This window comes from Eubalaena glacialis, chromosome 14, assembly GCF_028564815.1.
Source record: "Eubalaena glacialis isolate mEubGla1 chromosome 14, mEubGla1.1.hap2.+ XY, whole genome shotgun sequence".
Lineage (NCBI taxonomy): Eukaryota > Metazoa > Chordata > Mammalia > Artiodactyla > Balaenidae > Eubalaena > Eubalaena glacialis.
In genome coordinates, this window is record NC_083729.1 from 60,106,441 (window position 1) to 60,134,429 (window position 27,989).

General features: G+C 42.4%; 2 protein-coding genes across 6 annotated transcripts in view; one reads left to right on the forward strand and one right to left on the reverse strand.

Moving 5' to 3' along the window:
* The window catches only part of AAK1 (AP2 associated kinase 1), a 164,613-nt gene that overhangs the window by 42,690 nt on the left and 93,934 nt on the right, over positions 1 to 27,989 (reverse strand). The window contains exons 6-16 of one of the 5 annotated variants that reach the window (XM_061168603.1): positions 25,179 to 25,300; positions 23,747 to 23,828; positions 23,107 to 23,239; positions 20,087 to 20,190; positions 17,711 to 17,790; positions 13,628 to 13,782; positions 12,363 to 12,652; positions 8,557 to 8,808; positions 3,819 to 4,048; positions 2,441 to 2,598; positions 1,032 to 1,136 (exon numbers count right to left, since the gene is read on the reverse strand). In XM_061168603.1, coding sequence (XP_061024586.1) covers positions 1,032 to 1,136; positions 2,441 to 2,598; positions 3,819 to 4,048; positions 8,557 to 8,808; positions 12,363 to 12,652; positions 13,628 to 13,782; positions 17,711 to 17,790; positions 20,087 to 20,190; positions 23,107 to 23,239; positions 23,747 to 23,828; positions 25,179 to 25,300 — 1,711 coding nt within the window. Of the gene's footprint in view, positions 1 to 1,031; positions 1,137 to 2,440; positions 2,599 to 3,818; positions 4,052 to 8,556; positions 8,809 to 12,362; positions 12,653 to 13,627; positions 13,783 to 17,710; positions 17,791 to 20,086; positions 20,191 to 23,106; positions 23,240 to 23,746; positions 23,829 to 25,178; positions 25,301 to 27,989 lie in introns of all 5 variants that reach the window. The other 4 variants (XM_061168602.1, XM_061168606.1, XM_061168605.1 and 1 more) reach the window with 4 other exon arrangements.
* Positions 233 to 593, forward strand: LOC133074670 (large ribosomal subunit protein eL36-like). Its single transcript, XM_061168607.1, has one exon. It carries the CDS (start codon positions 233 to 235, stop codon positions 548 to 550), a length of 318 nt encoding a protein of 105 aa, XP_061024590.1. The 3' UTR covers positions 551 to 593.

Sequence of the window (27,989 nt, forward strand, 5' to 3'; positions counted from 1 at the left end):
TAAATGCCACTAACAGACATCAAAATGGTATCCCTATGTTAATTTCTCAGGGGTGAGATCATGGGGCTTTTAACTTTCTTCTCTATGCTCTTCTATAAATTACTAAATATGCATATTATTTATTAATAAAAGGGAAAATTAGGTTTTTATTATTACTTCTAGAATTTTTTTAAACGTCTCATTTAAAAAGATATCTCGCTTCCGCCACAGCAGCCATTGAAGAGCAGCAGCCATGGCTCTGCGCTACCCCACAGCTGTGGGCCTCAACAGGAGCCACAAGGTGACCAAGAAAGTGAGCAAGCCGAGGCACAGCCGCCGCCACGGGCGCCTCACCAAGCACACCAAGTTTGTGCGGGACATGATCCAGGAGGTGTGCGGCTTCGCCTCTTATGAGCGGCGGGCCATGGAGCTGCTCAAGGTCTCCAAGGACAAGCGGGCCTTCAAGTTCATCAAGAAAAGGGTGGGGGGGGACATCTGTGCCAAGAGGAAGAGAGAGGAGCTGAGCAATGTCCTGGCCGCCATGAGGAAGGCGGCAGCCAAGAAGGACTGAGCCCTTCCCCTCTGTGCACAATAAAACTTTTTCAGAAAAAAATAAAAAAGATAAAAAGATATCTCCCTGTCCCCATAAGCACACACACACATGCACAAAAACACAGCATAGAAGAGACTCAGATATAGGATAGAGCAACTAACTCTTAGAATTCTTCAAGTCATTCCAAAGAACCTAAGCAATTACGAGAGATTAACAGAGTGATGTTCCTGAAATTTAGAAATATTTGCTTAAAAACATGTATGTGGACTTGAGAGAACAAATCCTGTATACTACTGCCAGATCATCCTGCCATTCTAATTCAAAGTGATTCTAGATCTGGTTTTATCCCGATCTTTTTATAGGAAATCTTCAGAATGAAGAAAATAATGTTACCACCAGGATCTGGTGCTCACTGGCATGCTAGGGTTATCTGTGGACTGGAAACCAGTGGGAAGGTGACAACAGTGAGTCTTGAGTTTCAGGTGTTCGCCATACTAACCAGTTCCAGCAGAAAATGAGGAAGCGGCAAAAGTATCACCTTGGGTTGGTTGAAAGCCTGGGATCAAACTCTCAGCTGAGCCTCCAAGCTTCTCAGGATGTTTGCCTGGAGGGACAAAATACCACTCGGTTCATCCCAGCAGAATCCCATGATGCACACACAGGCCAGGGGTGAAGGGCACCCTCCAAACCGATATCTAGACTTGACTCATTTTACTGCATTATGGCAACACCTTGGCTATTCTAAGGTCCTTGTCTAGTCACTGCAGTAACTGAGAAACAGCTGAGGAAAGAAAGGAAGTCTAAAGCTCTAAAGCTTGAGCACATTACTCAAAGCACAATGCCTCCAGCCTTCACTCTGAATCGATTTATCTCTACATCATTCTAATGAGTTTGATGATCTGTTTTCCATGTTGAAAGTAGTTATGAGAGCAAAAGAGAAGAGAGATGGCAGTAGTGAGATGCTATGAGGGACGGGCACAATGACAATGGCTTAATGTAAAAGCCAACAGTTGAACAACAAGAACAGTGACAGGAAATTACTAAAAATAGATACAGGAATTTTGAAACTTGGGAGTCACTTAATCAGGTGCAAAATACTAGTTTTCAATAGCACATGAAGGTATTTCTGTTTACAGTCCAGAACAATAACTGGCATACATAACAATGAAACAAACTGACAATAAATGTCAAAGAAAGTTAAATCCTATGCCTTATGAAGAAAAAAAAAAGGCAAGAAGTGTATGGATTTTAAAAAGATGTCTATAAAATTATAAAGCTAAAATGTTTGGTCAAAGTTCGTATCATTCACTCCGTTCTGATCATTCCTTTACCCTGTGCTTTTGTCTACACTGAGGTACTTTTTTTGAACGGTATCATACTGTAGAATTTTCCCAGGGTGTGTGCTGTTGTTTTCCAAACTGTGTGTGTGTATGTGAGTGGGGATCCTGCCTTCCAAATTAGACTGTGGATTTGAGGGTGGAAATGGTACCTTCTATTTATTTGCTCTCCGCTCCAGGGTCAGTCAACAGTAATAGAGAATTCTGATCATGAAGATTCAGTGTCTCCATGAGGGCACACTCTCATGGGTAAGCAGCTACGACTTTCTGGGATAATAAACCCACTTAGGACAAGGTACCATCACATTCCTCCAAGGAGTGAACGAGCTTGACACTATCATCCTGATCTATGCTGCCAAATCTTTCCTAAAAGTTTCCCACTCTCCTTGTTGCCACCCACAACAGACCAGGATTTCCTGACGATGAAGAGACTTCAGTGCCCTAGTAAAAATACAAGCTGATTTGTGCATATACTTCAAAATCAAGTCTTTGAAGGAAAGAAAGACCCAAGCCTACATTTTCACATGCGTACCCCTCTAGAGTTAATCACAAAAAGACACCAATTACTCACCTTCCCCAAGCTTGGCAAAGTCCTTGTTCAGCAGTTCTTCAGCTGTGAGTTTGGAGAAATTGTCGTCGTCAAAGGGATTCCATGTAGAACCTTCTGAAGGATTATAAACGTTTTGCTGGGAGGCCCGAGGGGAGCCTGAAGGAGTGGTGGTTGCAGACCTAGGTAGGTTCCCACCCCCACGAAATAAAAAGACATATAAAGGTTGAAAAGGGTCAACCTATTTTCTCTTTGTTTCAAGAGCAAATTATTTTATAAGTCAAACCATTATTTTCCACAGTATGTTTCTAAAAGGGCTTCCCGTAACAATGGAAGTTTCCACAGATGCCCTTTCCACTGTGTGAAACAAACATCTCCCTTTCTTTTGTGATTCACTATCTCCCACTACATCTTTAACCTCTTGCTTAGATTTTTGGTCTCATCTGCAAGTTCTTTCAGTTCAGGATCCCAAAGCCACCTGTTCTTAGGCTCGTGCATCCTGTGGTGACCACTGTAACATTCACAACAGCTCCAGAGGGGCTGACGCCTGTTCCGGCTGCCTCGCATCTGTCAGGATCCAGCATCAGTGGACACCATCACAGTTAAAGATCAATAAAGACATTTACCACCATCTTGAGCTCCTGGGTATTATCACCTAATTTCCTTCTAAAGTCTCTCTTGATGACCTTTGCATTTAGCTAATGACTTAATTTAAAGATTTTTAACTTTCGTATATGGTTCCAAGAAAGTTGAGAGCCTGACACTGCATTTACGCAACAAACACTCACTGCAATCTACTTGATGTCAGGCACAGAGCCTGTCACCGGATTTACAAAGGTTGATTAAGCCACGGTGCTTGCTGTGGATGAACTTGCAGGCTAGGTCAGCTAAACATGCAAATAAATAATGATAATACAGTGATACATGCTCAAAAAAGGGTTCAGACAAAATTATATATGATACTAGAGGACGGGTCAAAGAAAATATAACCTCCAACATGGACCTTGATGAATAAATAAGCATTTCCTAAGTGGACCAGGAGGAGAGTGGCAGTTCCACCCGTGTGACATAATAGTCCTTGGTCTGTTAACCAGTCAGTTCAGATATTATTCCACAGGCAATGGGGAGCCAATGAAATGTTATCAGCATGGAGAGATTTGATCAGATCAAGAATTTAGAAAACACATGATACAGTATGGGATGGAAGACAGATTGGAAACTGTGAGGCAAGTAGGAAATTATTTCTTAAAATCAGTCTGATCTATGCACTACAGGAAAATTCAGTTTCTCATTAAACACAGACACTCACCCCTACATATACATCTACACACAACTACATACATATGCAAAAATCACACAGCAATGTTCCCCGGCAGCCCTTGCCCACAAAAGCAGTACATACTTGGACTTATTGAGACTGGCCTCAGCTGCAGCTGCTTGGAGCAGCTGGGTTGATTTGCTGGCAGGGACCCCAAAGACTGCGCTGTGGGTCACGTCGCTGAGAATCCGCCTGTGCCCAGCACGCTGGGCCTTGGGGGACGATGGAGGAGTGAGAGATCCGAGTTTCTGCCCCTGGATGGTAGGAGGTGGGGTTGTCTGAACCTTTGGCTGTTGTCTTATGGGGGCTTGAATCTGCTAGGAAGAGAGACGAAAGCGGTAAAAAAAAAAAAAAAGGGGAAAGGAAAAACAAATAAGCATAACAAAAAATGCCATGTGAGAGCTAACATATGGCTCAAACAGCTCAGTTTATCAAGAACACCCAGAAATAAAAAAACTAGGCTTTGACGATCTGAGCTGCAGCCTTGAGACTGATACCAGCATGGTACTTACCTGGTGCTTATATAAAAATTTCAATCTTCATCGGCAATAATATACAGGGTAACCATATGTAACTCGACCCAGATCAAAGACTGCAGAAGCTATTCCTAGCTTTAAAGGTCTAGAAAGTTTCCTGAAGGACCACTTTCTGCTTTAGGAACTCATTCAGAATGCCTCCAAAGGGCAGCCTTTAAGCATTCTACTGGCACAGTCACAAGCCAATGAAGGCACACCTCTAGCTAAAACACATTTGAGCTAAACGATTTCTGCTAAGAGATCCCTTTCTGACAGAGCTCAGACTACTAGTTAAATGAGACAGAATTTCACTGTGATTAATAAATGGCAGCACTTTTTCGCTTTTGTTGTTAACACTCTATTTCATTGATAGGATGGGTCTTACAGGATTCTGTTTCTGTGGCAACCCCTGAGAAAATGTACAGCATTGGAGCAATGGGATTATCCTGTTCCAATCTTCATTTTGGAAATGGCACCGAAGAACCATGTAGAGAATACAGTAAGAAAGAAGAAAAAAATGTAAAAGCCCTTGATGATGGTTGATCTAATAATACGAGGCCTCTTGACATACAGGTCTTTTTCAGAAGGAAGGCAGGACACACTGTCACCAAAGAAAAACAAACTGGTGGGAATATGCTTGTGGCCACACAGTGAGCCTTTAAGCATAAGTCTTGATCTACAAAGTTCTATGTCAAGAAAATGAACAAAAATTAATATTAAGAAGGCCACCTAACCCTTTTCTTAACTGTCAATCCAGAAATAAAGGAACTTAGAATATTAAATGCCTCAGGTATTGAACTATCCCTCCCCTCCAGTCCTTCATCTCAGATTGGAGCTGCCCCTCCATGCTGTAAATTGGTTCTCACATTCTGTGTCTTCAAAGGTAGGCCCTGGAGAGATTCAGGAAACTAGAGTGTCCAGCTACTTGGGTCAGGATGCTGACAGCCTGGGAGTTTCTGTACTTATATTGACTCAGACTTTAATTTTATTGAGGCAGGCTACGTACATGTGAGAGTACACAACCACTCACCAATCGAATGAATGATACAATATAAGGTTCTAATTCCGATCAAATTAAAGTCAAAGGATAAAGCAGCTGACTGCATCTCTGAGTGAGAAGCAAAGTGCTCTGTGAAGAAGACCAGAGTTCCAGCTCCACAACTTCCTCAGGGGTCCAGAAGTGCATCTGCAACAGCCTAAAGCCAGTACCCACAGGGGTGAGAAGGGCTTTAAGGACAGAACTAACTAGATTTGCTTATTTCTTGGAGTTTAAGACATTCACTACACTGAAAAGCGTACTTAACTGTTGAGGCCCTTTATTTTGAAGAGTCCAGACTACCTGGAGAACTTTTTCCCTTCCTTTTGCCTACTCTCTGTATGCAGCACACCGAAGAACAGATGCTTCCATCATGAGGACACCTTGTTTTATCACAGCTACCAATTCAAACTGGATGCCACCCATTCAGCCACTCCCCACAACAACCCTGTCAAGCAGTTTTATTTCCAATCAGAATCTCAGAATGAAGAGTCAAAAAAGACCTTAGAGAACATGGATTCCAACTCCCTCATTTTAGAAGAGACCAGACCAAGGCCCCCTAAGGCTAAGTGCTTGCTCAAGGTCACAGGGTCAATTGAGGGCAGAATCCATGTCTCTTGACTATCGCCCAGGACTCTTTTCTGCACCATGATGCCTCCTCATCCAAAAATGGGATTGGGAAGGGGGAGGAGGGAGAAACAGACCACAGGGGGAGGAGAAGCAAGGTAGACTCAGATGTCTATCTTGCCAAAGATTTTTTAAAAAACAAAATATATAACTATAAAAGGAGTATAATAACATCAAGAAATGTAAGGATATAGACTAGGGGAGAAAAACCACCCGGACTTCCATTCCACTACTCTAATACAACTGTTCTTATCTTTCTGGTATCTTACATTTAAGTCTATTCCAAGTACATACTTGTCCCATAATCTCATCTCTCCTCTAACACTACTTCATGAGAGTTTCCATACTACTGTACAGACTTTTATGACCATGATTTTTTTAAAATTAATTAATTTATTTTTATTGAAATATAGTTGATTGTTTTTGTTTTCTTTTAATATTTATTTATTTATTTATTTTTGGCCGTGCCAGGTCTTAGTTGCGGCACGCGGGATTTTTCGTTGCGGTGCGCGGGCTCTTCGTTGCGGCGTGCAGGTTTCTCTCTAGTTGTAGTGTGCAGGCTTCTCTCTAGTTGTGGCGCATGGCTCCAGGGCACATGGGCTCAGTAGTTGTGGCACGCAGTCTCTCTAGTTATGGCGTATGGGCTCCAGAGCTCGCGGGCTCTCTAGTTGTGGCGTGCAGGCTCAGTAGTTGTGGCACGCAGGGTTAGTTGCCCCGTGGCATGTGGGCTCTTAGTCCCCCGACCAGGGATTGAACCCGCATCCCCTGCATTGGAAGGCGGATTGTTAACCACTGGACCACCAGGGAAGTCCCTATAACCATGATTTTTAATGGCTGCACAGTTGAGTTGTTGGAACGAGTTAGGTTGCTTCCATGCTTGTGGCTATTATTAAGACTGCAATAAACATCTGTGGGATACGGCCATCCTCCCTTTGCAGATTATTGCTGTGAGATGGCTGCAGGGTATACTTTACATTCACTTACTTGCTTCTCTAGTTAAGTCCTACAAAGGGTCACGGGAGAAAGGGAAGGGTCAAAGCTGGGAGGTTCTCTGGCTCCTGGCTGAAGCACATTCTGTTCTCGTTCCTTCTCTGTGCCCTCAACCACCTACCCCTGAACAAAATGCTCAAAGTATTTTTTCATTCAAGGAACATGGAGAAGGATCACAGTTCATTCCCAAGGAAGTCGATACTTTTGTCCAGGGTCAGCAGAGGGGGACCCCATAAGAAGTGTATAGTCAGTGGTAGATGATCGTGTCCTCACCCTGAATGAGCATTGCTATTATCCTTGAACACAGATCAGGATTCTTCAGTTCATGCCCCAGCTCTGGTGCTATCAGTCTGTGTGTCCTGGGTGATCCCTTTCTAGCCTGGGCCTCAGTTTCTAATTCCATTAAATGAGGACTGGACAAAATAAGATTTCAACTAGCTACATGATACAATAATTTTTTAAAAACTCTTTTTCCATTAACAAGAGGAACTTTGTCGCTTGTTAAAAATACAGAGAGTAGCTGTCTACCACATGCCTGCGGGAAGACCAAGCTGTTCCAGAAACGAAGGTGTAAAGACACTGAACACACATTTAGCTGAGACTTAAAGAAGACAATCTATTTACGGCACTGCTTCCTTTTGAAGGGATGTAGGTTTTCTGGTTTAAGATGAGTGACAAAACTCTATTAGAAATCAATCCTCAGAAAGATAGTTTCTTACTTTTACTTCGTTCTTCTAGTGGTTGGGCTTCCCTGGGAATAAGAGAGTAGCTGTGATACTCTGTCAGCTGGGTATGTAAAATGCCTTTTTCTATCATTATAAAATTTTCTATTACTGTCACTCTATGAGTACTCATTAAAGGTCAAAGTATGATGTGCCTGAGGATGTAGCTGTAGAGGTCAATCAGAAGAGCATGTAGAGGTCTTGATTCTATACTCAGCCAGTGTCTAGAAATGAACATGCCGAATTTCTAAACTGACAAGATGGCTCAAACAACAGTCAGATGCTCTGGTGCCCAGAGGGGGATCAGGCTACGGCAAATGGTCTCAGCAAGCGGGCCCTGGAAGGGTGCTGCACAGTAGACTTATTTAAGGTGGCCAGTAATATCATCCAAGACAAAGAATAAACACAAGACTGTCAGGACTCAGGGTACAGGCGGAGGCCTACATGAACCTCCCGAGACTGTGAAGGCCACAGTGGTCAAACTGCCCCCTGAAGAAGGGAAAGGGATTAGCTCTAACCCTACCTAGGGCTTTGACTGCTCGACACTGGCACTGACAGAGACGATGAACAGCTCTTTCTGCCAGCCTAATATTAGAGTGAGAAATAAGAAAGTTCATCGTCTATTAATCCCATACTCCTAATTTATGCCTCCCCCCTCCCTTCCCCTTCGGTAACCATAAGTTTGTTTTCTATGGCTGTGAGTCTATTTGTGTCTTGTAAACAAGTTCATTTGTCCATCAGCAACCTAGAATCATTTTTCTAAAACCTTAAGCTTCTATAGTATACCTCATCCTTTTCCTGGATATATCGGGAAAAGATCAAATATCTTAACCACCAGGGCGGGGAGCAGCCGTGCCATGCCAGCTGCTGCTGCCTCTCTCCCACCCTTTCCCTAGCCCTCACTGCGTGCTCCTCTTCTGGTTGATCCTCACCGCTGGCTCCTGGGCAGGGGCTGGTTGGGGGGCTGCAGCTGGCTGTGCCTGGGCCTGCTGTAGGGCTACCACTGCGGTCTTCTGCTGCAAGGCAGCCTGCTGAGTCAGCAGCTGTTGTTGTTGATGCAGGGTTGTGGCCAGCTGCTGCTGCTGGTAGAAGTTCTGTATCAGCTGCTGTTGAGAGCTTCCTTGCGCTACCACGGGGAACTGAGCGATCGCTGGTTGCTGGGTTGCAGGGTGTACTGCCTGAAACTGAGCAGGAGAAAGTGGCAAGGAATGAGGAGGTGAATAAAAGCCTGTCTCAGAACCATATTCCACAAAGGATGAATGTCTCAGTAACAACTAAGACCGGTGCTGAAGCCAAAGGCAAGGGCAGGTAGGCGTCTTTTACCTTGGCCTGAAAACTCATGAGGGGAACCTCAGGGCATTACATAAACACAGCAGCACCTTACACTGCCAGGCTCTAGCCACCGCACTGTCTGCCTCCTGCAATGCAGACTGGCTTCCGAGGGGTTTCTGTGCCTGGCCTGAGGGCATCCATCTGACTGTACATCTTGTGACTCCACATGCTGGAGTGTAACAGAAGCTAATAAATGACCTGCTAATCACAGAAGTTATCCCTCTCATAAAGGGATTTGGAAGTAACCAGGATTAAAATTCTTCCCTACGTGAACAGGATGAAGCAATGATGACACGAAAGAGAATAACCTAAATGTTAGCCCAGTTATTAAGTCCTCTCAAGCCTTTCTGAAAATCATTTCCCAATAGCTCTCTTTATTAAACTCCCATCTTTAAACATTCAAAATATTCAATATACTCTACCACTTAATGATATTTTATCTTATACTGGTAGCATGGTTTCACGTTATATTCTTTTATAAACTTCCTGAAGACAGGACTACTTCTCTACTCCTCACTGCTCAGGACTCTGTGTAAGGCACAAAAACACAGCTGAAGAAAGGGCCTACTGATGAACAAAGGTCAAGATCTTGTCTTTGAAATCCCAAATACTGTTACTTAGTTATGAAGTTAACTGGGAGGATATTGTTGGCCTACTGGGGCAAAGTTAAAGGGTTAGCAAAAAAAGCAGATGTCAATAAATAGCTGCCTACTTATAATAGCAAAATGCTAGAAACAACCAAATGTCTGTCAACAGGGGACTGATTGGAATAAACTATGCTATATATCCTTTAAAGGGAACACTCTCAAGTTGTAAATAGGAATGAAGGATACCTCTATATATGGGATGGAGGGAATAGAATTTTGCAGATTTAACTTTGAAATTATGTAAATGTTTTACATTTTCACAAAACAAAATTAAACCGAAATTTAAAAAGCAGTAACTAAACAGCAAAACAAAGCAAATAAACCTGTGTATCAAATTAATAGCCAAACTCCTAGAAAATAATGTGCTAAACATTCTAGGTGTAAGAATGGCAAAGAAATCTTAACCCGTTTTCGGTAATCATATTGGTACTGTTATCTTGAAACTATAAATCAATTAAGAATTATGTTAATGTTGTTAGGAATCAAGATTTCCAGATGAGAAAGATACAAATATAAAATCCAAGAAGTTAAACAAAAATACTATAATTACAAATCTGCTTTAGAAATATAAATTTGAATTCATGGTGTATATTCTATTAAAAAAAAAAATATATATATATATATATGTCCTAACTATTCACTGAAAAGGTCTAAAAATAATAACCAACCCATTAGCAAATGGGTATCCCTAGTAGCAAGACTGCGGTCTCTAAATACCATTTCCATTAAAGGGAAATAGCTCCTTAGAGAAATGGCTGATTCCAGGTCAAGGGCAGAATGATCCTGGAACAGCTTGTTACACCAAATAGCAAGGACACATTAAAGGCTACTGGAGTCACAGCCAAAGGACCCAGGAGCCAATCTGAAGAGACTTCCACTGGCCAAAACTGAGACAACTGGGACAAATTTTTTTAACGGCAATGTATGGAAACATATCAAATATATTAAGATGCATGAATTCATAATGATACTAAGAACAAAACAAAATCTTCATTGTTCACTTCTGGATGGTACTATGAACAAACTCATTATTCTGAAAACTGGTAAACACAGGGAAAGAGTCATGCATTATTTCTGCCTTTTCTGTACAAACAGTACCTCAGGGTAATCAAATACTTGCTGAAAAAGTTCTTTACAGGGGACTTCCCTGGTGGTCTAGTGGTTAAGACTCCGCGCTTCCAATGCAGGGGGCGCGAGTTCGACCCCAAGTTCTTTACAGAAAAATCCAGCCCCTAAATGCAGATGGAATGCTAGAATATCACTGCTTTGCCACTCCTAATGAATTAATGGACTTAGGAAACAAACTGAAGGGGAATATTAAGTGACTGGATCAGACAGACAACGCCAAACCCACAGATTGATCTTAATATTAATAAAAGAGAGGACAACCAGACTTTATCCACAGTTTCGCTTTCTGCAGTTTCAGTTACCCATGGTGAACAGTGATATGAAAATATTAAATGGAAAAGTCCAGAAATAAACAATTCATAAGTTTTAAATTGCATGTTGCTCTGAGCAGCGTGATGAAACCTTGCACTGTCCCATTTCGTCCTGGCTGGGATCCCCACCCATTGACATCATCTGCTCCTGACATCCAACCATTGACACTGTCATGGCTCCATGATTCTGGATCCCAAGAAGCAGATGATCCTCCTTCCGACATACGGTTAGAAGGTCCATAGTAGCCTGACGCTATGTCACAATGCTCACATCATTCACCTTACTTCATCTCATCAAGTAGGCATTTTATCATCTCACATCATCACAAGAATATTTTGTGAGAGACACTACATTCACATAAGTTTTATTACAGTATATTGCTATAACTGATGTATTTTATTATTAGCTACTGTTGTTACTCTTTTACTGTGCCTAATTTATAAATTAAACTTTACCATAGGTATGTATGTATAGGAAAAAACATGGTATATATAGGGTCCGGTACTAGCTGTGGTTTCAGACATCCACTGGGGGTCTTGGAACGTATCCCCCGCGGATAAGGTGAGACTACTGTATGTCTTGTGATGTTGAGACTACTGTATGTCTCCTGATGTGATGCAAGTGGAAGAACAAAGGACTATCAACCTGAATCAAATATTGAGAGGCCCCAAGAAACTACCCGTTTACACAGGGGGTGGTGGAACATATTAAACACCACCACAGGGATGCAATCAACCAAATCCAGAATGTGGGAAATTCTACAGGACAAACGACCCAGTTTCTTTAAAAAAAAAAAAAAAGTGGCAAAGGGGAAAAAAAGAGGAGGAAGGCACCTATGGATAAAAGGGGGACTTAAAAGATATATCAATCATTATAAAATGAACATATTCAGAGCAAAAAAATGTGAAAAAATACACAAAGCAATTTAAATTATGACACACCAGAAAGAGTTAAACACTACTGGATATTTGATGATAATAAGAAATAATTGTTTTTCTGCTTCAACTTGATGATGGTGTCATGTCAGAAAAAAAAAAAAAAATCAAAAAAGAGTCCTTGAAAACCAGCTTCCTTGCTGAGGTTCCCTGGTGAGGTGCAGAGTTCCCCATGGCCTGAGAAGAAGCAGGGGAGGGCTGCGAGTGGTGCAGTGAGGGCTCCACCGGGTCAGGTTTAGTGTCTACCATCTGTGAGTACAACTCCGTGCCGGGTCATGGCTCTCTGTCTTCCCAGGGCTTCCCAAGGAAGACACCTGCACGTAGTGGACCTTCTCACAGGGATGACCCACATATGCCAAGCGAGGGTCAGATTCACCGCCTTACCTGCTGAGCCTGGGCCTGCTGCTGCTGCTGGTAGAATGTGCCCGCTGGCTGCTGTGCAGGAGGCGGTGCCGCCTGCTGCTGCTGCTGCTGCTGGAGGAAGAGCTGCTGCTGGTGCTGGGGTGTGGCCTGGGCCTGGGCGGGCAGACCCTGGGCCGGCGTGGAAGCCGGCTGCTGTGGGGTGGGCGGAGCCTGGGGCTGCTTGGGCTGAGGCTGCGGTAGGGGTTGGCTGGGTGGAGGCTGGGGTTTTGGTTGAGGAACGCTGGCTAAAAGGCCAGGCTGATTGCTGGATCCTGCAAGGAGAATAAACTCCATATAAGGGCTCAAAACTCTTCCAAACGAACACGGCTTTCTTTCTTGCCAAAGCAATAAAGAGGGGGTGATCAGTGGACAGATAATCCCAAGATCCATGGGCTTCTCACTGTCCTTGCACCTGGAAGGCCCTTCCTTCTTCTTGCCATACTACGTGCTTCATATTTTTCAAAACATGGCCCAATAACAGTGTTCAATGCTTGTCTCCTTCGAAAAGTCCTCCCTTGTTCACCATCCCATTTAGTCAATGACTCCTTTAGTCAGCACCCTGAGGATCTACATATTCAACTGGACTTTGACGCTACTGTACATAAACACAATCTTTGCATTTGTGGCACACTGCAGGACAAAAGCATTCTTTGATGGTTTACATGTATGTTACACAACCCCAGTCTGGATGCCTGATTGCAAGTAAATGACCACCAAATTCACCAAAAGCAGCTTCCTGGTAGGGGGAGTGACGGCTGTGTTCAGTTACTTGATAATTTGGATCAATCCTCTTTACGAAAGGAAACTCAGTCCGCTCATTAGAAACGGAAAACCAAAACATGAAGAGGTGACAGATACTTCAAGAGACAGAGCATTAAAGAAATAATTCCTCTGGGTCCAAAAAGATTTTTTTTTTTAAAAATGCAAAGAGAAGTATATGAAATAGAGAGGGAGGCAGGGGACGAATGGACCACGCCATAAAATCAGGGCCAAGAGTAGAAAAAATAGAGACAACAGGTTTCAGTGGCCTTGGAGATCCACTGGAGAGTTCAATGAGAGGCCTTCCTTTTGGCCAGCCATTACCCGTACAACTTCAAAGGCAGCTCATCTCTAGTTCCTGGAGGAAAACCATTACTCTTTACCTGTCTCTAGATTCCATTCCAGGAAAAACCAGGCTTTCCAAGACTTCTCTACAGTCCAGGATGACAAAGAGGCGTACCAAGTTTCAAACCAACCTAGTTACTGACCTGTGGCCTGAGGTGGGGGCTGAACTGTGGCCCTCTTTCGAGGTGTCAGGGCTGGCTGGATGGGAAGGATTCCTGGGTTGGGCTGAGTCTGCCCAGCTTTAGGCCTCTGGCGGGGTGCAATTGAAGTCTCTGTGGTGGGAATGGGATCTGTCAGTCTAGAAAAAGAAAAGGGAAAAAAAAAAAAGCTGCCTGTTAAAGGGTGAGAAAATGAAGAGGGGGTAGACAGAGTACATGATGGATAAGCTTTCACCTCCACATTCATCCAAACCTTCCAGATCCACTTAATCAACATTTCCCAAAGGGTATTCCGCAGGATGTTACGTGTTACTAGATGTTATGAAAAAAAAAAAAGGTGGGCAAATAAGTTTTAACACACTGATCAAAATATATTGAGCAGATTCCTTTCTAGAAAACTTTTCACGTGTGAACGTGCAAGGAAAACCTCAAAGAGAGCATTATATGGAATGCAATGTTTCTCAAACTTTTTTGATCTTGGGACCATTTTGCCTAATACTTCTTAGGATTTCCTAGAATATACTTTGATGACAATGCAAAGAGGGGTTTAAAGCAGGTGGTTTTCAGATGTAGAGGGACTCAAACTTGATTAGAACTAGCTGTCAAAATGGTCTCTCTATAATAAGAAGCATCAAATGAGTTAATCCAATAACAAAACTAGAAGGAATAAGTAAATAACTCAAGATAAAGGATTTGGGGAGTGTGACAGGAACTCTACTTCCTCCAATACACATATTTGCTTTTTTCCATGGTAATAACAATTTTTAGCTGGACATAGGGTCACCCAGAGTAAAAATCACATTGCCCAGTCTCGCTTGTAATCAGGTATGTCCATGTGTCTAAGTTCTGGCTTATGTGGGATATACACAGATTGTTGTGTAGCAGTTTCTAGAAACCTTAAGAAACTCTGTGCATGCTCTTTGTCTCTCTTCTTCTTTGGCAATTCCTTGATCCTGCTGCTTGCAAGAGGGATGCTGCCATATCGGTCCATGAGGGCATGGCCACAACCATAGGGATGGTGGAGTGATGAGCTTAAAGCAGCCTGGGTACCTGAGGGCTTTGTGGAACAGAACTGCATATCAGCCCTGGATTACTTGCCTCCAGATGTTGTTTACTTGAGAGGAAAAAAAAAAAAAATCTATCTTATATAAGCCACTGTCATTTGCACTTTCTAGAACTCACAGCCACATCTAATCCAAATGAGTACAGAGTGTAGTCTGCTTGCTCCTTGTGATGGAGCTACAGCCCAGGTGGTAGCGTCCCTTGATTTAGAGCAGTGCGGGCAGCTGGCTACTATCTAACTTAGATCAGAGTGGCTATCCTTTGAAAATACACTTTAGGGAGTAATAGCTGAGGTGAAGGCCAAAATAAACAAGCTTCGTGAATATTTTCCAAAATATATCTGGCACAGCCTCCATAAAATGCAAAATACGAAGCAGAGCAGCTGGCCCCATGTCCTTCCTCATGACATGTCTCCAAGGCAAGCCCATTCTGGACCCTGAGGCTTTTCACTGGCATCCTGCTCTCATGCTGGGTGGAAAACTGGTAATATAAAAGCAATCACATTGGAGAGGCTGTGTGACCTGGGGAAGGGAGGTGGGAAGGAAAACAGGACAGATCCTGGGAAAGAGGAGAATGGGGTAAGAAAGATCAAGCCAAGGGTGGGGGAGGTAAACAGACTTCTGTAGAAAACCAAATGCCAAGAACTTCCACACTGGTCTCCTAAGGGTAACATTTGTAGAATCAATGGGATTTGGAGTCAAAGAAAACCGTACTTGAACTCTAGCTCCCCACTAACTAACTGTGATAATAGGCATGCCACTGAACCTCTTTTAGCCTGGGGTCCCTTATGTATAAAATGGAGACAATAATCCCTACTTTATGAGGCAGATGTGAACATCAAATGTATCAATAACTGTAAAACCATTTTATAAACTGAAGCGTGCTCAAAATGTTAGTTTGTATGGACCTCAGTACGCTGTAAGAAAATACAGATCTTGAAGCCAGGAGATCTGGCTCTAAGTTGCCCTATCTGTGTGATCCTGGGCAAACCACTTAACGTGCAGAGTACAAAGAGTGAGGATGCTGGAGTTCTGGTTCCTCTGCTAATCACATACTGACTAGCTACCCTGAGCAGCTGATTTATAATTCTGAGTCTCTGTTTCCTCATCTGTGAAGTGAGAACAGCAACAATCTCACAGATTTGTTTTAAGGGGGGGAAAAAGGTCATCTTATTTATGTAAAGTACCTAGTATAGTATCTGGTATATGTGATGCCTCAATGAATAGTGGCTACTTTAAAAATAGAGTTTGAGAACAATTCCCTGGTGATCCAGTGGTTAGGACTCTGCACTTTCACAGAGGGCGAGGGTTCAATCCTTGGTCAGGGAACTAAGATCCCACAAGACGCATGACGGGGCCAAAAAAAAAAAAAAAGAGTTTGAAAGAAAAACCCACCTCTCAGGACTGGGGAGCAAATGTGATCACGCAAATGAAATCACTGCAAATTATATATAGGACAGCTTAGATCCAAATCTCTTGGCTGTAAGGTCTGTATATTCTTGCAGCATTATTGAGGTCCATACAAACTAATAGTTTGGGCACCATAGAGTTTATATGAGTTTCACAGTCACAGGAGTGTTTGATGTTCACATCTGCCTCATGATGTAGGTATTATTTTCTCCATTTTACACAACACAGTACCACTCAAACGTCAGCAGGTATTATAATTTTTATAAATGTGTATGCTTTGTGGGAATGGATCTTTGCTTAGCCTCTATACATACCAAGTCTGGGCCTAGTACAAGATGGCCATAAGCCCAAGAGATTAAGCTAATTAAATCAGCCCCAAAAGCAATTCCTAGAGGTGAGCGTGGCAGACTTAGTAAGATATAAACAGACTGCAAAGTAACATCATGGACGTAGTTTGCTAAGTTTGTTGAAAACCAAAGTCTTATTACTTTAGAGCCACATCTGGAATAGACACACAACAGGCATTCTATAAATATCCAAGAATTTTCTAAAACAGAAGTTATTTTACTATTCTATTAAAATTCATATATTCCCATCTAGGGTGCTTTGTTGATACAGTTTGCACTAAGGCTTCCTTGCCATGGGAGTGTGGTAGAAAAGTAGGGCATAAACAACTCTGGGACTACCCTGAGAATTTGCCATTTGGAAGGCATGGCAGCCATGAGGATGTGCCTTGCAGACCTTTGACCACCAGGGTGTAAAAGACCAAGTGGCCCAGCTACTGTGCTCCTGAAATCCACTGCCCTGTGTGCCCCGAGGCCACGTTTCCCAGAGGCTGCTCTCAGCCATAATGTCCCAGCCACAAGGATATTAAGGCAGGCCCGTTCCTAAAAGACAGGACTCCTGGACAATGCCCATTCCTTACCTTGTGTGGCAGGCAGTCCAGGTCACTTGGAGCCAACATTCTCCTCCCTGCTCTGGGTGAGACTTCCACGCTTTCTGATGGCTCTCCCAGCTTCCTCGGCACCCACTCTATTTTCTCGCACAGGGGCATTTCCCCAAATAAAACCCTAGCTTCTTGACTCCTCTCTTGACCTGCTACTTGCAAGAACCTCTGTTATTTAGAATGTGATTACCTAAGATCCATAGGCTCTTTTGCTGTTCATGGACTCAATGCTTTGACCTGTACTTTCCTAATGTGGCTGGAGCCACAGAAAGTAAGATTTCCTGGAGATTAATGTGGTGGACTAGACTATGCAAAGGCCAGGACACATGTTTAGCAATATTGTACTAGCAATACTTAAGGTCTGCTGTCACCGCACCTCTGAATGCCCTGCACCTATTCCCAAGCAAAGGGAGTAGCTGTGGGGTTCTCGATTCTCTTTCAGATGTAGATCACTGTATCTTACTATATTCCAACTTGCACTCCCAAAGAACAGTTTCTGCCTGGGGGAGACAGAGCTTCCTTTCCTGTTCTGTGCAGCCTCTGGCCATGGCAGCGTAAGAATCAAGAACCATAAGGTGCCCTCCCCTGCTACTCCTCCCCTGCTACTGCAGCAACTGGAGTAGGACACATGCTCACTAAGGCATTTCTTACCTGGCCTTTGGCTGGGTCTTTTTTGCAGCTGCCTCACTGGCTTTCACTGGTTCAGGGAGCTTTGCAGGAATGGGAGAGTTCTATAGAATTGAAAGAAAATTTTAATAGGACACCGCAGATTTTTAAAATAATTGAGATGTAACTGACATACATTATATTAGTTTCAGGTGTACAATATAATTGATTTGATATCTGTAAATATTGCAAAATGATCACCACAACCAGTCTAGTTAACATCTATCACCATACGCAGTTACAGAAGTTTTTTTCTTGTGATGAGAACTTTTAAGATCTACTCTCTCAGCAACCTTCAAATATGCAATACTAAGTAGAGTCACCATGCTGTACATTACATCCCCATGACTTATTTATTTTATACCTAGAGGTTTGTACCTTTTGACTCCCTTCTCCCATTTCGCCCACTTCCCAAAAGCCACCCCACAGATTTCTTTGAAAAAGAATAACCAGCATGATTGGGCCAATGGAAATACACATTAGGGTCTTCCGGAGTGGCTTTCAGACCCTGATCTCTGGTCTGGGAAGGGAAGAAGTTAACCTAAGTATATCCCACTGGACTCAGCCCCAGTCAGGGAGGCAAAGGATCTGAGAAGGGGACAGAGCAGCCCGAGTACAGCACACTCCGCCCCTGTCATTCTCAACCTTCTGGGCCAGCCAAGAGCACTGGGGCTGGATCTCAGCTCCCTCCCCCTCCTACAGCACAGCTTAGAAGCAATGTTATGAAAGGAATGAAAAGAGGTCTGTAAGCTATACTTGAGCTCTCAGCTAGATCTTAGAGAAGTTGGTTGCTGACTAGTGGGCCAAGCCAGGGTGCATCTAGCCTTCAGTGAGGACGCTGGGAGAAACCCACAGCCGCGGTGTGTGTGGTTGCTGAGCCAGCCCCTCTTCCCAGCACGTGAGGCACCACTCAACCCACAAGGCAGGCGGAGCTCCTCGGGCTTGGATGCTGCACCATCCATCTAACAGCGCCTCCTGTGGTTAGGGAGCCACGAGACAACGGCTGACCACCACTGAGCAAGTGCCAAACGGCTTGAGACTGGTGAAGCTTACTTTTTAAAAAACGAGTTACCAACCTGAATGCTTCCGATCCTATTTCACGTTATTTAACTTCATGAATGGGAAAGTGGGACAGCAAAAGGGATCACGTTGTGTTAGGTTACTGCACAGTATCCTTCGTTTTAATCTGGGAAACCCGAACCATGGAATACTAATAATGAAAGTGGCTTTTAGGAGGCACCTCCATTTCCTTCATGTTTTCAGGTGTCGGGCGGGGGGAGATTTCGGCTAGAAAATTTCTCCTAGTTTCTCTCCCACCCTCCAAGCATTCCTCTCCCAAGGGAAAGGGGGAACTTACTCGACTGATAAGACTGGGAGAGAAAAATGAGCTGGTCTGGCTTGCCCTCGCCCCCCCTCCTCTATGGACGAGCCTGTCCCGCAGGAACCAGTCATGTGCAGCTAATGTTAGGGAGCCTGACTGGTCAAGCCACATTCCCTGACTCAGTCTTATTAGTAATTAAGCCAATATGCAGAGCTCCATCGAACGATTCCCACATCTGATTCCAAATGTGCGAGTGCAAGAGAAGGGTTATTTATCAGCACCCTCGAGCTCCAGTAGTGACATCAGAAGTTCATTACTGGAGAAACTAGTAAGACAATGTGCGATTAGAAATTTTTTACTACAGCATCCATTAGTAAAATATTCAAGAAAGTTGAATCATACTATGACATGAAAAATATGCCAAGACTATAAGAAGGGTGTTTGCAAGCACCGTACTCTGAAAACTGTCTGTAGAGTTTAGGAGGACTATGTGTAGAAAACATTCTGATGGCCTGACATATGTGGGGAGGGTAGAAGAAAAGGAGTGTGAGTTCCAGACTGGCCAGCAACAGAAGCAAAATCAAGAAAGGTTTGCTACAGCAAAGGAGGAAAGGGACAAGGGGCTTATGCTCCACTAGGCACAGGGGCAAGTCCAGGGCCGTGCCTTAGGGAAGCGGCCTGCCCAACCTCCTCTCGGTAAATACAACAGGCACGTTGGCTCTCAGGGAACTAGGACAGCTGACAAGGTAAAGTTGGTCAATCTTTACCCAAAGTGTTCAACTCAATCCCCAGGGTGTTTGTGTGTGTGTGTGTGTGTGTGTGTGTGTGTGTGTGTAAAATTGCCTCAGTTTTATAGTTAAATTCTATGGGAAAATTGGATTCCCTTTATAGCAACTCCTTCATAGTTAGCTTTGTTTGAATGCCCCCTACTAGATAAAGCAAGGGACACCTTATTCATTTAAACAGCTGATTAATACCCCAGGAATGCTAAATGACAATTCAATCATGTTTACGTCCCCTAAAAAGCACCTTTCACATACCTGTACATTTGGAATTGGGCATTCTTTCTTGAGTAGTTTAAATGAGAAGTAGGAGACCTGGTAAATATCTGGCCTTTTGTCAGGGTCTGGTTCCAACATATACCCTAAGATAAACATATATGAACTTATTTAATAATACCCAAAGAGTTATTACATTAGCTAAGAAGCATAATTTCTCTATTACCAAAATTGTCTTTTAAAAATTTTTATTTCTCATAAAAGTCAGACAGTACAATTAGCCCTTTTCCTCCCCTCTCAGAAAGGGAAGCTCTAACTTTCCTAAAATTTTAAATATCTGCAAGAAAATAACAAAGTTTTTGAACTGTAACAAAGATACTTCAAGTTCACATTCTGTGCCCTGCACAACAGGGACTCAAGTTCTCAGTGTGGAACTTAACACATTCATCTTCTGGTACCTAGGAAGTTCTGGCCTCCTTCTTTCATACTATCAGCTAGACAAATGATTATTCTTGATAATTGTAACCCAAACTCAAATTTCATGAATTTACTTATTATTCTTTTGTTGGAGGTACTAGCTGGTTTCCAATCTAAAAGAAATGAATGACAAGATAACAAATACATCTCTACTTTTACTGTGATCTATAGATCATGTGTCTGTTTCCAGGTCCTTTAAGCTTCTGCTCCTTCTGAAGCTGGAAAAATCCCCAGGGGAAAAAATCTTTGAGAAGACACACAAACACATATACATACACATATACATGTAAACAGCAATGTAAGGCAATTTATTGCTTAAGCAATCAAATGAATGGTTCGGACCCTAAGTTGAGAAAAGACTGATGAGGCTGAAGCCTTATGAAGGCCTTTACAGAAGAGGCAGGAGCGGAGCTGGTCCTTGAAGGCAGGAAAAATTTAGTCAGTCAGGGCAAAAGCAGAGAAAAAGACATTCCAGGTAAGAAAACAGTCTGAGCAAAGATGGACTTGGAGAAAGGCAACAGAACGCTTTGTTGCAAGGAATAGAGGAGCCAAGAGGACAGGGCAGAGGTCTCCTTGTCAGAGAATAAAGGGAAATAAGGTGGGGAGGATGAAACCAGAATATATGGGACCACTGGCAAGCCATGAGGTTTACTGAATAGGGACATGATAGGGTGGTATTTTATAAGATTAATTTCATAGTGAGGGTGTGTTGGACAGACTGAGGCCAGTCCACCAGTACAGGCATGAGCCGACAGCGTCAGTATATACTATGGTGACAGTGATGAGAACAGAGAGAATGTCAAGAAAACAGGAGAAACTTCAAAGAAAGCATTAATGCTGCTTAGGAAATGACTGACTCTATTCTGTCTTGCTAGCCAGATCCAAAGAAAACTTTAAATTTCAGTCATCTAGGCTTGAATGGTGACACCACTGATAGAAACTGAAAAGAGGAGAGGGGAACCTTGTACTGGGAGTGAAAGGGGGGTGTGTGTGTGTGTGCGGGGGGATAACAAGAAATGCATTTTCAGACCTGTGAGTTAGGGTGACAGTGGACTCTTCCAACAGTTTGTAAAGTGAAACAGATCAGAGTTTAGGAAAGATGCCACGTTACACACATTCATAAACAGCTGTTTTTTGTAATATGAATTTGCTGCACAAAAGTAAAAAAAAAAAAAAATTTCTTTTTAGCAAAAAATCCTACCATTCTAGCAATAAATTTGGCCATTTTCCCATATTTCCTTACAATCTCATTTACATAGCTGTAATTTTAGTACAGATATCAATATAATGCTTTACCTCTGAAAACATCCAACAACCATTAAACACCATATTCCATTCCTTTAAATACTGCCCCTGCTTTTGTATTAATAAACGGAAGAGGCGGATTGATAAAACTGGTGTAAACTAGTATAATGGAATGGGTAGTCACTTAAAAGCTACTACTGTGTTAACTTGGGTTCGTTACCTATACTTTTTGAGGCTCCGTTTCCTCATTTGTATAATAGGGATAATTATATTTACTCTATAGCAGTGGTCCCTAACCTTTCTGGCACCAGGGACCGGTTTCATGGAAGACAACTTTTCCATGGATGGGGGGCGGGGTGCGGGGAATGGTTCAGGCTGTAATGCGAGCGATGGCGAGCGGCAGATGAAGCTTCGCTCGCTTGCCCGCCGCTCACCTGTTGTGTGGCCGGGTTCCTAAGAGGCCATGGACCGGTACCGGTCCGCGGCCCAGGGGGCTGGGGACCCCTGCTATATAGGGTTTTAAGAATTAAATGAGGTACAAGTAGGCCTTCAACAAATGTCAGATGCTCCGCACCACATTTGCTTCTTCTATTTTCTCCAAGTGTACCCCCACCTAGTACCCAAAGTGCGTTACTCAGGATTTACAATCTGTGATTGTTAAAATGTGGATACTAAACATCTTGACCAAAGTAAAAAGATAATAAAAATCTCTGTTTCTTTAGCGTTCCAATACAGGGGTTTGAGTAAAGATTACTTATTCTGCCATCTGGTTAATGAACATTAGTACATATGCTTACTATGACGATACAAAAGAGTGGGGAATCTTAAAAACATTTTAAAGCATTGAGTTTAAATGCTTTTTATCAAAATCCAGTGATTAACCTAAATGAGAGGAAAAAACCTAGTTCCATAGAGTTATATAGTCTTAATTATGTATTCACTTCAGCCAATGCATTGCAATCATTTTAATTTGAGTTGCTTCCAGTTTTGCAAAGATGAATTTCTTATCGCTTGATATGAGTCAGCTGGACTCCTTTGGTACCACAGCTTTCATACAGACTGCAAGAGAACAGAGCAGTACTGTAATGCTCAAAGCCCAGTTAAGATTTCTGCTCGGGTGGCCAGCCCAGGTGTGAAACCAAGTTTAGATTTCTGGCAAAAAGACTCACCACTCTAACTAGACACCATAGGACCATGGTCTTTGAGTGACCAACAGTTATCAACTGATTTCTTTATTTTTGCATCCCACTCATCACTCCTGGGATCTAATCCCTTTATCCTCCAATCCATTCCTAGAGATTAGAAATAAAAATGTGAAATTAGAAACTTGAAATACTTACTAATTAGGCAATGCATATCTTGGGAATATCGAGAGTTATCAGGAATTGTGAAGTTTCCATCACAAATTGCCACTTGACTCTCTCCAAATGGCAAAGTGAAGTAGCATAATTTATACAACAAACATCCAAGAGCCTAAAAAAATAAAAAAAGAAGATTGTTACTAGTGATTTATTTATCATAACTGCAAATGGGTCTGCTGAGGGATACTGGCACCATCCACATTTACAGCAGATCTAAACACTCTGTACTACTAACTCATTAGAAACTTAAATTTAGAACCCAACATCACTATTTATCTGCTAAGTTATATTATTTCTATCCTCATTACCAAATTGTGCTCCAGTAAAGAACAAGTATTCAGCTGGTTTTGCTCTTAAGAACTAGTAACACATATGTGAAAACCACCTAAATAATGGGCAGGTCACCTGAATAACTTTCACAGAGGTCTAAAGTAATTTCCTTTGACATGCTTCAAGAAGCAGTGGCTCATCACCTCGAGTCAAGAATAACCCTGAGGGATAAGTAGACAATGATATGGTACAGTGGCCACTCTTGCTATGGCACTCTCTGCATTAAACTTGGGAGTTTACGGCCAAGACTGCTGACATCTGAGATGTGGATAGGTTAGTTGACACCTACCCAAATGTCTGCCTTCGTAGTGATGATTTTGCCACTGTACAGGTTGACCATTTCTGGTGCTCGATAGGACAGCGTTGTGTATCTACAATCAAGAGATTCATTTTTTGTTAAATATGTCAATGCTATAATTAAAAACCAGGGGTAGCAGAATTACTTAAAAAAAAAATATATATATATATATATATATATATATTAGGAGAGTCTAGTTCCCTGGGAGCACCCTGGAGAAGACTGTATGGAATATTAGTGCAGGTGAAATGAAGAGCTGCCCTTGGCACACACCCACGGCCCTCTAGCTGCAGTCCTTCCAATCTAAGAGCAGGTGGGGACGCAGACACTAAGGCATTAAATAAACTCTAAAAGCAACTTTTCTTGCTCCTCAAATAACAAAATCTTCTCCTGTAAATCCTTGTTGTCTGATAGTATATTTGGCTGATTTGTTTTTTTAAAATAGTAATCCCTTTAGATGTGGCTCGACACAGAGATGTAATACTGGCTGGAACATTCAGGAGGAGAAAGTGGGCCCTGGCTAGGCTGGGAGGTGGACGGATCTTTGCTGCCAGCATAAGGCTGAAACAACAGTTTTCCTCTTATCTCTGGCTCAAGAAAAGAGAAGGATAAGCTCATCTTCAAAGTGAGAGTCTTAGTGTTACCAAGCCTGTGATTGGCGCTGCTTGAGTCTCTAGAGCCCAGAGGGCTCTGCGGTTTAGGTGCCCATCAGGGCCTTGGACCGTAAGTCTTCCTGCCCAAGGCTTGGTTGCCAGGGGTGAAGCAGGAAAGGAGAGAGAGGATCAGGATATGTGTGCACTCTAGACTGCTGATTTATGAGCAGTAATAGTGAGTGCTGGTGCCTGTGAAAAATCCAACACTCTGGACAACAGGGGAAAATGGGTCAGGTTCTTACTGGAATCACAAATCTAAAGACACTTTTTTTCTCGTGGAAGTCAGTGATTCACTATCTGTAGAGACTTTAACAGCCCTACGCACCATTAATTCCACTAGACTGCAGGTGAGCTCCTTATGAGCAGGAAGGAATACACAGCCATTTAGGTTTCAGTAAAAAGCACAACCAACTGACTGGTAATGTCACAGCTGTTGTGATCCCACTTAAGAACATCACAGTACTTCTAAGGTGTGTGTACCTTTTTAAGGGCTATGTGATGTAAATCAAAAGATCTATGTATAATGACCATAGGACCATTGATAAAGTGCTGTAAGATTCCTTCATTTTACTCCACTGCTCAATGGTCATGAACCCCCTCCCCATCCTCCACTTAAAATCCAACAACCCAACTGCCAACATGATGATCTAAGACGAGGGGCAACTGACAAGCACCATTGTCTTCTCACCCTGACCTTCTCAATCATAAGCTGAAGGTAAAATTGCTGATCCGATAATGGATAAAATTCCGAGAAAGGAGGAAAAGCTTACTTCTTAATCTCATCTTCTACTGCATTGACTCCTTCAGTTTGTGGATTCTGGAATTTGTTGGTAGCACTTCCAAAGTCACACAGGACGTAGTGGCCTCGGTCATGCAAGAGAATATTTTCAACCTGAAAAACATCGCCCAGCCGCCCATTCCAAGATATCGTTTAGTAATGTGTTTGAAATTTTGGTTTGCATACACATAAATAAAATACTTTATTTCTGATAATCTCATTAATGTGCATAGGAAAGTTATTCTCCTCTAAGTATGTCAACAGGGGTCATTCCAAGTGGAACAAAAAAAGATGCACAGCAATAGGGTAAAAAAAGGAAATTCCACAGTGGGGAAGCAAGAGTCCCATTTTCCCAGATTTCTAGCCACATTTCTCAGCTCTGCAGAGATAGTCCTTATACTTCTAAGCCTCTGTATCTTTATTCCTGCCTTTCTTTCAGTCTAAGATGCTCCTGATGATCACCAGCTCCTTACCTAACTATCAAAATCCCATTCATCTTTCAAACTCCAGTTCCAATGCCACCTCTTCTTTGAAGCTTTCCTCAGGCCCCCACTCAGACAAATATCACTCCTTCCCTACGTTCCTTCAGTACTCTGTTCTTCCTGATGACAATGATTTCATTTGGGCCTTATAAACACATATATTCTTTACTACGATAGGTTAGGATTTTCTGAATTAATAAATATTTGCTATACTTTGGTTACTTCTCAAAGTGATTAAAGGCCTGTGGGCAAATGCACAGTTCTCCTGTTAAAGTACCATCCTTATATTTTTATAGATGAATTCTTTGGGCAGTGAGTTAGGAGTTCTGGGTAGGAGGGAGCTTCTGAAGACCTGAACCTGGTGAAATCCTTGGTATCAAAGGACACTGCCAAAGAAATAACAACTCGAAAACAGTGGGCACCACTGTACTGAAGATGTATTAATTTTTGGTATAGGTGAATTGAGCTGACTGGTATGCTGGAGGACAGACCTGGCTATATGCGTGGGCAGTAAAATGGCAGCCAAAAAATCTTGTTAGGTCAGTAAGTCTGTAGTCTCCATTGTCTTTTGTCTTCAGCCTTCCAAAGACTGATCACCTTTGGAAAACAAAGGTAAGAGTAGACTATAAGCTCCTTAAGGACAAGCACAGATACTTGTAGTCTTCTCTACCAATGCCTAACAGAGTGCTTAGAACAGAAAACGTTGGTTAAATGGAATAAACTAAAAAAGAGAAATGCATACAACACCCTGTGTGTGTGTGTGCATGTGTGCGTGTGTGTGTGTGTGTCAGTCTGTCAGAAATAAGATAGGAGCCACCAAATACCCAGGCCCCTACCATTACTACTAGTCCTTTTAAAAATATCTTGTCAATTATGATGTCTCTTGTTTCTATACTTTCTTTTAATTCTTCTAAAATTATATATTATAAAAATGTTTATGTTATAGTCTGTATCTGCTAAATCCAATACCTAAAGTCTTTGCTGCAAACTGACTCTGTAGTTTATTATTTCTTATTCCTACTGAGTGTCACTCATGGTATTGTTGTGAGGGGTTTTGTCATTGTTGTTGTTAGCTCATGTTCCTTGGAATTCATCTATGGGAAGCCTTGGAGGCCTGAGTTTAAAGTCTATTATTCTTCCAGAGATAATTCACTTATGCACCTGGGGCACTAATAACCTACAATCACTTTAATTTATAATTTTGACCTTGGGATTTTTAGCCACACAGGCAGTGTGAACTATGACCATAAACTTGCGTGGATATGCTCTTGTGAATAAGAATTCTTAGGGGAGACTTGTTCCCCAAAGACAAGGCTGAGTCAGGCAAATATTTCCACCATCTACAGCTTTTTATAATGCTCATGAGTTCAATCTATGTACACCAAGTGAAACAGTCAAGCTATCCTGAACATATACTCACTTTAGGAATCTAAAATAATTCCAACAAGGCAACACTAATATTTCCAATCGAATTTAGAGGTTATAAAAAGAACTGCTACCATTTACTGAGCTTTTACTAATACAAGTACTACTGTCTCAGCACTTTACATGGATTATCTCATTCAATCCTCATAGTAACAATATAATAATAATCCCTGTTATACAGACAGAGAAAGTGAGGCTCACAGTGATTAAGGAAGGAAGTGAACCTAGGCAATCCAGCTCTAGAGGACAGGGAATTGTCTTTCTGTCAGGGCAGGAAGCAGGTTAGAAGCAGAACAATTACTCCAAGCCCCCCATCCCCATCCTCCTACCGTGGTAGGGATGACTACACTCACCCAATGTACTGGATACAAGCTTAAGGGCAGGGGTATCTTAGTTCTTTATGTTCAGAAATGTCCCTATAATAGGAACCTAGTCAATGAGGAACCAAGTGTCTAAATACTAGTCAGGCTGATTTGCTCAATGTCTCCTAAGCATTCCCCATATTGACTAGTTTGTCTTTTTATTCAATTGCTCCCTCCACTAGTCAACTCCTAGCCATTCTTCAAGGCCTTGTTCAAGCCATAACTCCTCAGTAAAACTTTCCATGGCCACCCTACAAAAATCTACAGAACTTACCACTGCTAGGAAGGGTTGACAAAGACCTTCTGTCCAAACCAAGCCATGCCCACTGGTTACTTACCCACTAGTCTATGGTTGTTTTTAAGCTCCAACAGCAGAGTCAAGCAGTTGAAACAGAGCCTATATAGCTGACAAGCCTAAAATATTTATTCTTTGGCCCTTTGCAGAGAAGTCTGCCAGCCTCTGGTCTGTAATTATATTATGCCCATGTGTCCCCTACAATACCTGGCCAGTATTTTACACACATAAGGGACCCC

Excerpts from the sequence above, each read along its gene's own strand:
- LOC133074670 (XM_061168607.1), top strand. The coding sequence starts at position 233 with ATGGCTCTGCGCTACCCCACAGCTGTGGGCCTCAACAGGAGCCACAAG.